This window comes from Pecten maximus, chromosome 3, assembly GCF_902652985.1.
Source record: "Pecten maximus chromosome 3, xPecMax1.1, whole genome shotgun sequence".
Taxonomy (NCBI): domain Eukaryota; kingdom Metazoa; phylum Mollusca; class Bivalvia; order Pectinida; family Pectinidae; genus Pecten; species Pecten maximus.
The window spans coordinates 24,055,822-24,069,663 of NC_047017.1; the positions used below are offsets into that span (position 1 = coordinate 24,055,822).

General features: G+C 35.9%; 1 protein-coding gene across 1 annotated transcript in view; it reads right to left on the minus strand.

Annotated features, from left to right (window-relative positions):
* The window catches only part of LOC117323648 (ryanodine receptor-like), a 170,788-nt gene that overhangs the window by 112,716 nt on the left and 44,230 nt on the right, over positions 1 to 13,842 (minus strand). Inside the window, 3 exon segments of the mRNA XM_033878977.1 lie at positions 405 to 480; positions 806 to 877; positions 12,086 to 12,187. Of these exon segments, the coding sequence (XP_033734868.1) occupies positions 405 to 480; positions 806 to 877; positions 12,086 to 12,187 (250 nt within the window).

The following is a 13,842-nucleotide window of genomic DNA, read 5'->3' on the forward strand; positions in this document are numbered from 1 at the left end:
TTTGCATTATACATATACATGTTTTCCAAACAGCATGTGTGACCGTACACATGTGTGTCCATGAATGCGTGTGTATGTATCAAACTTAAATAATTGGTAGATTAACTTAGTATGTTTTACAACCAAGTAAATGTTACCGAGTAGATATCTTCTGTCTGTATTAGTAAGTAATTGGCTGTACTGCACATGTCTACGGTGTATCTTACACGTTACTCTCCATATTACGCATCGAAAGATGATTTCTTTCGAAATATGGATTAAATAATATGTATTATGCATGTAGAATTGTATTCGCATATACCTCTGGGCTGTAATGCCCCTGGAATAAACTTTAATTGAATTGACCAGGCTGTTCCTAGCTGCCTGGATATGTCATTGTAGGTAATTATAACCATGCACATTACCTTGTGCCGTTTCCTGTAGGCCGACATCAAAGGCGAGCTTGTCGTTTGATGAGCTGGTTGACAGGCAGGACAGATACTGTAGTGATACAGAAAACCCAATTATGTAGGATACATACAAACATATATATATGATGATCCTTATAATATTTATCAATTTGCAGTTAATAAGATACATAATACATATGTGCCAACAGTTTGAAAGAAAACTCCACTCTCAAAAATAATTGCAATATTGTTGATAAGACATGATTCAAAGGACAAGATTTAACTGATGTTTATTAAAAGCTGAATCATTTACAATTAAACCTGAAAAATTATCGTTAGTTTGGTTAAAAGGTTTGAGAAATTTTGTCTTCAATTAAAGAAATTTTTTCTGGAAACTTCGACAAATCCTCACTTACCATGTTGCTATGGAGATGCCTTAGTAGCACAGCATGGCCATATAGCAGTGTCCTGTGGCCAGATTGTGCTGTCTGGAAACAGAAAAAAAGTCAGTATATTTATCATTATAATATCTAAATACACACAGTCTTATTACAATATCTGAGCAAATCACAGTGACCTACATATATATATGTCACATGATGTCACAGTGACCTACATATACAATGTCACTAAGATTCAGTTCATCTTATATAAAGAGAAAAGGGAGCTGTTCCCATATTTTATTCAACAATTAAAACCTAAGTTGTCAACACATACACTTTGACTCAAATTGGGTTTAGGTAATAGGGTGGGCTTATAGTTAAGAGGTGGGTTTATAGGTAAGGGGTGGGTTTATAGGTAAGGGGAGGGTTTATAGGTAAGGGGTGGGTTTATAGGTAAGGGGTGGGTTTATAGGTAACAGGGTGGGTTTATAGGTAACAGGGTGGGTTTATAGGTAAGAGGAGGGTTTATAGGTAAGAGGTGGGTTTATAGGTAAGAGGTGGGTTTATAGGTAAGAGGTGGGTTTATAGGTAAGAGGTGGGTTTATAGGTAAGAGGTGGGTTTATAGGTAAGGGGTTGGTTTATAGGTAAGGGATGGGTTTATAGGTAAGGGGTGGGTTTATAGGTAAGGGTTGGGTTTATAGGTAAGGGATGGGTTTATAGTTAAGAGGTGGGTTTAAAGGTAAGGGGTGGGTTTATAGGTAAGGGGTGGGTTTATAGGTAAGGGGTGGGTTTATAGGTAAGGGGTGGGTTTATAGGTAAGGGGAGGGTTTATAGGTAAGGAGTGGGTTTATAGGTAAGGGGAGGGTTTATAGGTAAGGGGTGGGTTTATAGGTAAGAGGTGGGTTTACAGGTAAGGGGTGGGTTTATAGGTAAGGGGTGGGTTTATAGGTAAGGGGTGGGTTTATAGGTAATAGGGAGGGTTTACAGTTAATTGGGTGGGATTACAGGTAATAGGTTGGGTTTATAGGTAAGAGGTGGGTTTTAGAGTAAAAGTGGTGGGTTTATAAAGTAAGGGGTGGGTATATAGGTAAGGGGTGGGTTTATAAAAATGAATACCATATGTTAGCATTGTTTCCATACTAAACTGCAACATATATGGGTAGGCTTGTAACCAAGCATGGGCTTACTGGCAGATAATTATGGTAAATACAAAATCTAACTCCGATGTTGGACAGGTAGAGGAACAAGTGTATGTTCAGACTAAAAGGAAAGGCACTGAACACTAAATAGGAACACATAAACATTGTCTATCAGTCAGAGTCTCTTATTACGCTGCAAAGCAATTAAACAATCTGAAGTGCTGTGGGGGTGTTCCATGTATAAGACAATGCTTTACATCCTTACAACATTACATAAATGTTGGAACAAAATCATTCTAAAGAAGTATAGAGAACAGCATTTAAGTACATCACTTTTGTAATGTTTTACTCCAGTTTATATCTGGGTAGTTATAACAGAGTACTACAGACAATCTTATATCTGGGTAGTTATAACAGAGTACTACAGACAATCTTATATCTGGGTAGTTATAACAGAGTACTGCAGATAATCTTATATCTGGGTAGTTATATAACAGAGTACTGCAGACAATCTTATATCTGGGTAGTTATATAACAGAGTACTGCAGACAATCTTATATCTGGGTAGTTATAACAGTACCACAGACAATTTTATATCTGGGTAGTTATAACAGTACCACAGACAATCTTATATCTGGGTAGTTATAACAGAGTACTGCAGACAATCTTATATCTGGGTAGTTATATAACGGGGTACTGCAGACAATCTTATATCTGGGTAGTTATAACAGAGAACTACAGACAATTTTATATCTGGGTAGTTATAACGGGGTACTGCAGACAATCTTATATCTGGGTAGTTATAACAGAGTACTACAGACAATGTTATATCTGGGTAGTTATATAACAGAGTACTGCAAAGAATCTTATATCTGGGTAGTTATAACAGAGTACTGCAGACAATCTTATATCTGGGTAGTTATAACGGGGTACTGCAGACAATGTTATATCTGGGTAGTTATAACAGAGCACTGCAGACAATCTTATATCTGGGTAGTTATAACAGAGCACTGCAGACAATCTTATATCTGGGTAGTTATAACAGAGAACTGCAGACAATCTTATAATCTGGGTAGTTATAACAGAGTACTGCAGATAATCTTATATCTAGGTAGTTATAACAGAGTACTGCAGATAATCTTATTTATCATATGACTACCGTTATATACGGTGTCATAAACCCATCACATAAATTTTCTTTATGACACTAGTGTAATAACACCTTTCGCTACGCTGATTGGCTGGTTCCGTGAGAACTGTATTCATACGCGTGGGAACGACCTACTTCTTTTTACTACGACTCGTAAAAATGGCGACTAGTGCTTGTAAACTTTGAAAAAAAATCAACTGAACGACAAATTGGTCTATTAACATAACATATTGTACAATCAAAGATAAAATCCAAGATGTAAACATCCTAAGTTTTTTAATTATATTTATACTATAAGATGTTAAATTAGGCCTGGCAAACATCTATTTTATGACCCCTCGTCTAGTAACATATTTCAACTCCGATAGAAAATTGCGGTTGCGTTGTCCGATGAGACATATCTAGTCTAGATTCTTTTCAAATAAACAAATAATAACATTATTTAATAAAATCCTCATGAAAAACGGCAATGTAGTTTGTTACAACTTGCCTTCAACGGTTACTCAGAATAACATGCTGACACTGTCGTCGACAAACACGTGTAATGTCAAAACAAACAACACTGCCACAAATCGGCATCCAAAGTCGCTTTTCACGGCAGTCTGAACACAATTCTCAGTGGGAATATTCACGGTGGAACATTTCACATCTCCATAAACTCCCGCGAGGACGAGGATAAACACAAAGCAGTGAAAAGGCGCCGTACAATGGTTCTGTACGACAGCGACAGCGAATAGACATTTGTACAACGAAGCCTCCATTATCGCGCCAAGTGACGTCACGGCTTCGTCACATCAAAAACAGTCGCTCATGAACTTTCAAACTAAAATATTTTCCTCATTGTTTCAAACACCAAGGACAATTTATCTATTATAGACTAAATGAAAAAATGCTGAAATTTTGTTTTGAGACGTGTATTTAATAAAATGAATCCCTTTCAAGAGTCAGTTGTGTTAGAACTATTTCTTCTCTCGTCGGTATAATTGACCTACTTCGAAGGTTCGGGTGATTTGGTTGAGATGTGACGATTCAAGGCAAAAGAGAAAATCAGTTTTTGATGGGGAACGATGAAAGAAAACGTCATATGATAAAAAGAATCTGTCATTCGTTTCCCTTCATATTAGATTTATGATACTCGTTTAGAATTTTTTATTTTTGCTCGCCAGAGGCTCGCAAAAATAAAAAATTCAAAACTCGTATCATAAATCTAATATGAAGGGAAACTCATGACAGATCCTCTATATCTGGGTAGTTATAACAGAGAACAGCAGACAATCTTATATCTGGGTAGTTATAACAGTACCACAGACAATCTTATATCTGGGTAGTTATATAACAGAGTACTGCAGACAATCTTATATCTGGGTAGTTATAACAGAGTACCACAGACAATCTTATATCTGGGTAGTTATAACAGAGTACTGCAGACAATCTTATATCTGGGTAGTTATGACAGAGTACTACAGACAATCTTATATCTGGGTAGTTATAATAGAGTACTACAGACAATCTTATATCTGGGTAGTTATAACAGAGTACTGCAGACAATCTTATATCTGGGTAGTTATAACAGAGTACTGCAGACAATCTTATATCTGGGTAGTTATAACAGTACCACAGACAATCTTATATCTGGGTAGTTATAACAGAGTACCACAGACAATCTTATATCTGGGTAGTTATAACAGAGTACCACAGACAATCTTATATCTGGGTAGTTATAACAGTACCACAGACAATCTTATATCTGGGTAGTTATAACAGTACCACAGACAATCTTATATCTGGGTAGTTATAACAGTACCACAGACAATCTTATATCTGGGTAGTTATAACAGTACCACAGACAATCTTATATCTGGGTAGTTATAACAGAGTACTACAGACAATCTTATATCTGGGTAGTTATAACAGAGTACTGCAGATAATCTTATATCTGGGTAGTTATAACAGTACCACAGACAATCTTATATGTGGGTAGTTATATAACAGAGTAGTGCAGACAATCTTATAATATCTGGGTAGTTATAACAGAGCATTGCAAATAATCTTATATCTGGGTAGTTATAACAGAGAACAGCAGACAATCTTATATCTGGGTAGTTATAACAGAGAACAGCAGACAATCTTTTATCTGGGTAGTTATAATAGAGTACTGCAAATAATCTTATATCTGGGTAGTTATAACAGAGTACTACAGAAATCTTATATCTGGGTAGTTATAACAGAGAACTGCAGACAATCTTATATCTGGCTTCATTGATAGCTTTGGTAATTAAACAATTGGTTTTACTGGTACAGTCTAACAGAAAATCAGACAAATCAGTGCTGAAATGGCATTTATAGCTCTCTTGGCGGTTTGACCTTTTCAGAATTCATTTGGTTTGATATTGCAGTTTCAGCAAACTTACAGTTGTCTGTATAATCCAAGTACAGCTTGTTTAGATCAATACCCCAAGTATAAAACCATCCATGCTTTGAGAAGATTTGGTAGATATAAACTTGCCTTAATCGACCAACTTGTTTTGTATCAATGTGAGATTGAAAATGCATAAAAGATCATTTTTGCTGGGTAGTCAAAATATCAAAGGATCTCATTTGTTTCTTAATTTTTATTTCTATCAGGAAATCTCAATTGAATGCTGAATTTAATCTTATTATTACAATAATAAGAAGATAAGGAAATAAGGGATCAGTGAATTTAGTTTGAAGAAGTAGTTGTATGGATGGACAAAATTCTTTACCCAGACATTAATGAGAAAATTACTAACAAAGGAGGCAGAAACATGTATTCTGCAGAAAGTAAAAATCTTTTGCAAATGCATTCATGGCACATTACAAATAATGGTAGCTTGAACGAAGCCTAGAGTATCATAATGTCCCTTGCCATGCCCCAACACCTTCCTGATAAATGACTTCTCCTATAACTAGGTTTTGTCTCACTAACAACACTGTCGGCATCAGACTCATATACCCCCCTGTTAGTCCTGGAGAAGGGCCAGGGTTTCCAAGGAGCTTCCTAAAGTCCCTAGTCTATGTCTTTCCAAGACTTAATTCCCTGTAGACACAATAGAGGCTAAAAGCCAGAGGTTTCAAGTGTTAAGTTCTACCCTAGGATTTCCTTTATCCAAAAGACCCCTGTCTCAAGACAGCCCCATTCCATAAATGGTTCATGGAATTTTCATGTGTTGAGTGGATTTTTACATGTCAACAGCTTGTTCAAACTTCAGCAACAAATTACCAGAGGATGAAGTGTTTACATAGCAATCTATATGACTACATGCTGCCGGCCAGATTTTATTAGATAATTCACAATATACAAGAATATGCAACAACCAGGCAGTCTGCCTACCTGTACCTACAACATCTGTAGTGTATTACCACACCACTCCACCTACACAAAGTAAGGCACAGCGGCACCAACTGTATAGCAACCTAAATATCTACATATTTGATGGCCAAAATTTCTCAAAATTTTCAAATTATGTAGGTTTTTTAATGAGATGAATCTTTTTTCATACCTTACAACTTTTCCTTACTAAAACAACTTTTCCTAACTAGGAGTCCCAATTAAAAGAATTATGTGTATCACAATGTCATAGGAGGGCTTCTTTATATAATATACACAAAAATAAAACAAAAATCAGAATTTGATCTTTTATTATCATGAGTTTGTTGGAAATCTAAGTTACCTAGAGTCAGCATCATATAATTGCTTTAATAATGGGTTTAAAATAAGACAATTAATGTATGATGATTGACAATTAATGTATGATGATTGACAATTAATGTATGATGGATTTTACATCATCGTCATTTGTTCACATTTACCATAACACATCATCAATAAACTTTGAAGACAAACACCATGCACAGTTATATGTTCATCCACTGTCTACCCAACCCACAGTCCCATGCCAAGTCATATATTCTATCTGGTGTACCTACTTTGCCATACATATACATCCCCATGACAAGGGAAGGTGTCTGAAATCCTTGTGTATCTAGTCATACCCTTTACCATCTCCTGACCTTACCATCTCTATAGCTACATCTTAAATATCCCCTAAATTCCATATCCAATCTTTAGTCCATATTACAAGCCCTTCGGTACATTTGTATAAATTAAAAGGTATACTATTTATCCTCATTGGTATTCTCTTTAACATGATTACATACTGTAGTTATCAAATTACAGTATTTATCCTATTAATCCTGTAATAAGCCGAAGGGCCAACAAAGTAGGGGGTTTAGGCTTATTGCAGGACAAAGAAATAGCCCTTGTTGGCCTTTCTGCGGAACTGTATCAGAGAGTGTTGAGCTTACATTGTACCAGGCATGGGCTTATTGTCAGATGAATATGATGTATAATCATAAAATAATAACATTGTGTATTATGTGTTTACTCAAATTACCATAATTTACCAAAGTCCACCTGAACTATCATCTGCAATGCATCATAGATTTTATACCCTTAAAACTGCTGAATATTCATAATTTCCAAACGTCTTTGGTCATGTGTGTTTGTTGTGGGTTTTTTTTAAATGATATTTTAATTGCATTCTTTATTTAATTTAACTAATGGTTTTATTTATATATAATCTCCAGAATCACTTTTGTTATTTTAATTGATCAGATCAAGGCCTCTATTAGAGGCAAGGGAATCTGACTGAAGGAAGCCAACAAAAGGGATGAAGAAGTGGTTTTCGGATGCTAGTTTAATATTCAATTTAATTATATCCCTGATCCCGGCTAACACAAGAATCTGATGAAGACAAAATTACTATCACACACTCAGGAATTGAATGCCACTACATCTTCATTCCTACAGCCTGTAATTGAAGGGTATCACTTGGAGCTCTATGTTTCCTGTGCATGCTGTGAAGCCTGAATTATCCAAGCTTCAACATTCCCTAGGACACAACTACATTATAAACATATGGCAGCCGTATGTCTAACTACTTGTGAGAAGGAGTGTTATTAGCACAGTACTGGATCAAGATTAGGATACACCAGATAGTATATATCAGAATCAGCCAATCAGATCAATACCCGTCAATGGTAGGCTTCTCAGACAGTTTCTGTCATAGTGGAAGTGCAAATGTTTTTAGTTGTAATCACTTTCTACAGAGAAAACCTGTCTACTTTCTGCCCAGTCTTTTCTATTGATTTTTTCCGGCTTCCAGTTCATATGTATACATCATTTCCTTAAACAATTTTTCCTGTTTGACATTTATATAGATATTTTAGAGGATGAGTTTTACTGAAATTTTGTAAACAACCTCTACAGTCTAGGAATTAGAACTTTTTACCGATATGAAAGTTCCAAATGACTTGACCTTGAAACCCAGTTGGCTAGACAAATTGCACGCACTGAATATTCATCTGTGAAGAACATTGGTTGTTACAGAAAGGAATATTGTATGCCATTCAATTCCAAGTTCTCAAGTCTTTAACTTAAAAATGAAAAAGCCATGTACTACACATTTTTAATTCACTTGATACCAAACATCCCGATCAAATGACATCCTCTCGTAACCTATTCCCGTTATAATGGATGAACCTACAGGCTGAAGGGGAAATCAAAATTAAATTTTCTTCTTCACTTTAGTCGCCTCTTACAACATGCAGGAGATACTACAGCAGATGTATTATTTCACTGCTCCTGCACGGACAGGTTTGCTAGTGTTTACAGTGTAAGTAAGATGTCCACTGGTAACAGGTTTTGGTTGTTGTACCGATGGTGTTAAGGCCATATCCTTTTGTACATGTGTTGACATTGTTAATGACCATCCTGTGGTCCTGCTGTATGCTTCCTGGTAATTTAGAGTTATGGGACTTTACAAGTAATGAACCAATCAGTGTGTAACAGAATAGAAAATAATGTGATGATCCAGCCAATAGCTCTGACCACAAATCACAATGTGACTTCCTGTAGCGCTGGCAATGTCAACATGTATTTCGATATTAACCCATAGTTAAATGCAATGACATAAAGCCAATCCCAGTGAAAACAAATCAATGGAGATCATTAAAATTTGATAATGTGGGAGAGATATTTTTACCAGTGAATTGTATTGAAAATTGTTGTTGAAATTAGTCCTCCAGCATAAATTTCATAATTGGACAGCAGTAATTTTTCCATTCTCATTTAGAATAACACTTCAGCATTTCATGCATATGATGCTTCACATAGACAACCATCCTATTCTCTCATAAACACTAATATGACTATAATTGATAGCTAGCAACTACAGCAGTCCACAAATAGTACAGAAACTGACCGAGCTGCCTCATTGACCTCTTATTGTACAGAAACTGACCGAGCTGCCTCATTGACCTCTTATTGTACAGAAACTGACCTGGTTCATTCATTGACCTTTTATTGTACAGAAACTGAACTGGGTCATTTATTGACCTTTTATTGTACAGAAACTGACCAAGCTGACTTATTAACCTCTTATTATACAGAAACTGACCTTGGTCATTTATTGACCTCTTACTGTACAGAAACTGACTAAGCCTGCTTTGATCTTCCATGTTTATTTGTATTCCCAATATCACTTCAATATTCCTCTGGACCTTACCTTGTCCACCCTGGATCTTTTTATTTAATGGTGATCAAGGAAAGGTCGAGCCAGCTGACCAGTATATGGTTTGAAATTATCAAAATCCACACCCCCCCCCCCCTCCCCAGGAGTTCTTTGATAGGTTATTTAGGGACATACATCTCCCGGAGGTCTCTGATAGCTTATTGAGGGACACACATTTCCTGGAAGTCTCTGATAGCTTATTGAGGGACGTGCATCTGGCTGAGGTCACAGACAGTAAGAGGTGACTATACACCATTAAAGGCAGAAACATCAACTGGACTTACTAATCTGATTGTCATTTGGACCAAGGAAAATTAGGTTTTATCTGCGTGGCTTACAGTGTTTTCATGAGAATGACATCGGTAAATCCCATCTGATTTATTAAGTCATCCATGATACTGCGCTCGTAAAATAACAATTTATCAATCATCAACGAATCAACCTTCTTGAACTGGATCTCGGAGACAGCAATGTCATCACAACAGACTTATCTGCTGATTTGTAGCAGGAATTATGACATGGCAGCTTCCTTAACACTAAATTCCTATGGAAATCTACTGGTGGAAATGTAGTTCAAAGATTATGATAGATTTATAATTTCGATTTTGTCGACTGAATTCAACTTTAGTCAAAATCTGATATCAGCAGAATGCCATGGTGAAATAAGAGGTTTATACAATTTGTCCCCAAAGATCCTAAATAGAGTTGGATCCTGACCACTGATCTGTCTAGAGCTTATAGTTATACAACCTACACAACACAAACCTGGTAGCTGTTCTATCGTTAATGCTACGTACCAAGGATAAGTGTTGTGAGTGCTAGGCTGGGGATATCTTTTGTAGTGAAGATATGTCAAAATGTCAATAATTTCTCAGAAATGGAATAAGTTTTTACTTTTTAAAAGTAATTTGAGGCACATTACAATCTTATTCCAAATAACTGTTAACTCTTGGATGTAATATTTCAACTACAAATAGGAACTGTCTTTCTACATAATCAAAGATGAATCCGATATGATGGAATATGTATCACCACACCAGTAACCAGATACAGGACAATGCTATAAACCTGATCTGGAACCGATCCACACAGCCTGACAATATCCAAGCCAATCTCCAGGGGATATTCTAACACTATCATCAGCAGCAGGGACGTAGGACCATGTCACCAACATTACACTATCATAATGCTGTCTGTCACCCAATGATACATCCTTCAATAGTTCTATACATACTATTTTCAATACCGTATTTATTCTGTAGTAAGTTCAGGGGACCAATATATGCTCTCAAGGTAAGGGTGGGTCGATGTTGCAGGACAATAGAACAGAATTTTGTTATAATTTTTACTGTTACAGACATAGGTGGAAGTATACTTGTAAAGGTACGCTGATTATCAGACACGGGCAGAGTGGCCAGATTCTATAATGATGTTTAACAGTTTCATATGTATATACTTACATCTCCCTGGAAAGATTCGTAACAGTTATTCTGGTAAAGATTTTTTTTTATTAAACTGTGAATAAATTACTTCAGGGAGTTATTAGGGGCACTTCTAATTTGATGTAGAAAGATTGTATCGATTCAGACGGAGGAAATTGCAATCCGCCTTCGTTTATTGTCCCAATCTCTACAATGTTACTCGTAAAACAGCTACTAAATAATACGTCGGTATTAGGATAAAAAAAAAACTGACTTTTTTTTTGACGTATGGAAAAATATCAACTCGTGTAATACTTTGATATCTAGTTTAGTTTTCAATACAGCAGACTTACAAATATTTGAAGATATTTTCTGGAGTAAATGATTATATCCTGATTACATAAATCAGATATCAACGTTGGAATGTGATAGGTATATACAACCTGTAAAAAGCTGGACCTGAGCCCTCAATACTGATAAACCGACATCCAGTTTTCAGCAAATCATTGGAAATTTAGAAAATTTGTATTTCTACACATTAAAAACAATGCAGTTCCTAAATTTCGTGTCACAAATGTATTAACATTGAGTATCTTAAGCAAAATTGATTTTTAAAAATATGTTCACATCATCTGAAAAAATTGCCAGCTATATTGTGCATGTCGAGAGTAAATGAAACTATAGGAAATCCAGTTGTACTAATGGATGAGGACATGGAAAGCCAACGGCAACAAGACACCAACGTGTGTGTTATCATCATAAACAACATGCTGACATGTTTGTGAGAACTTTACATCAAACAAATCAATCTAAATATAAGTGCATCCTGGATGAGGTTTGTGAATGTGAATAAAATGAGTTATGGAGCATTGTAGAGCCTCTTATCATGTAGTGTCTGTACTTGTATCTCTTAAAGTTCACAAGAGCTTTTTAATGTCTTCTTATTCAACAGGCAGGATCCAAATTATGTCAGAAATTGTTAATATTTAGACAAGACCATGTGACTTACTGTGGAATCCTGGGATGATTGTCCAACCATTTCCTGCAGAGCCCTGACCGAAAGAGCTTGCTCCAGTACAAACGCACATACCGATATGTCTGGTGGGGTGTCCTGCAAAAGGAAGCAAAGCTTTAGAACTGATCTGATTACTATATTCACATCTGTATATATTTATCTATGGCCATATTACAAAAAATTATCATGAAACAGACATGTTCATTTTTATAGATATTTATGGTAAGGTAATCTTGTATTAAATTGTCACAAGTTTTGATTTTACATTAATATTTCAGTCCCTTTATTTAGCTTTACACTAGAGTGATCTCCCTTTCTCTCTGTTGGTCAAGTGAGAATTTGAAGCAGTTGGCTCCATTAAAAGCACACTCCTCCTTCTCCTGCTACATGCTTTTTGTTTTACATTACTGGTATATTCTGTCTATGGTTGACATTTTGTTAATCAAAACTCTAAATTCTAAAATAAATAAATATGGCTAGATAAAAGTGTGTTATCATCCCCAAAAGAAAAGTATGTCTTCCCCCCAACTTATTTGTCCAAATGTTCCCAAATCAAAGTTGAAAAAAAAAAAAAGTTTTTTATTCATATTACAGTCAAATTAATTTTTAGTCCTTTCAATGGTTCTATGACAAAATTAGGCAGAAAAATATACCTGATGAAATAGGAAAAATCCTAAATTTTCTTTATTGAAAAAAAAACACATTCTGTACTCTCAATACACTTATATCAAACACAAAGATAATGATAATGATTTTCTTTCATTAAAAGTAGAGGAAATGTAAGCATATTCATTGGTTAAGACTAACTGCCAGCATGCCACATACAAGCCACTACTATCTATCGTCCAGGATATACATATATCTTGGTTTATGGTTATGTATTTGTAAGGAAAGGAAAGCTTGCCAATATACAAGTCAGTGATCAGGCCATTGTAAAACATCAAATCCATCAAACATATAAATAGTTTTGACATCTGTATATTTACAGTCCTGATACAACACAGAGATTTGGGCTGTAGGCCGTGTACTACCCAACGTCCAATGATACCAAGGATAAATGGAGCAACACAGAGAATATATAATGCTAATGTCATTTGTAGTTTGTATTTTTTTCCTTGGAGAATTCTATGCATGGATTGAACAATAGAACCATCCCTAACCACCAGGAGACTGTATGTCAGATTATCATCAGAGCATTTCTCCATACAAGTAATTTCAACCAGGGACTTACACTTACTAATTACCTGTACCATTAACTACTAACCAGTTAATTGTACCACTAACCAGTGACTTGTACCACTAACCAGTGACATGTACCACTAACCAGTGAATTGTACCACTAACCAGTGACTTAATTGTACCACTAACCAGTGACTTGTACCACTAACCAGTGACATGTACCTAACCAGTGACTTGTACCACTAACCAGTGACTTGTACCACTAACCAGTGACTTGTACCACTAACCAGTGATATGTACCACTAACCAGTATCTTGTACCACTAACCAGTGATGTGTACCACTAACCAGTGACTTGTACCACTAACCAGTGCCTTGTACCACTAACCAGTGCCTTGTACCACTAACCAGTGACGTGTACAACTAACCAGTGACTTGTTCCACTAACCAGTGACTTGTACCACTAACCAGTATCTTGTACCACTAACCAGTGACGTGTACAAATAACCAGTCACTTGTACCACTAACCAGTGACTTGTACCACTAACCAGTGACCTTTACCACTAACCAATG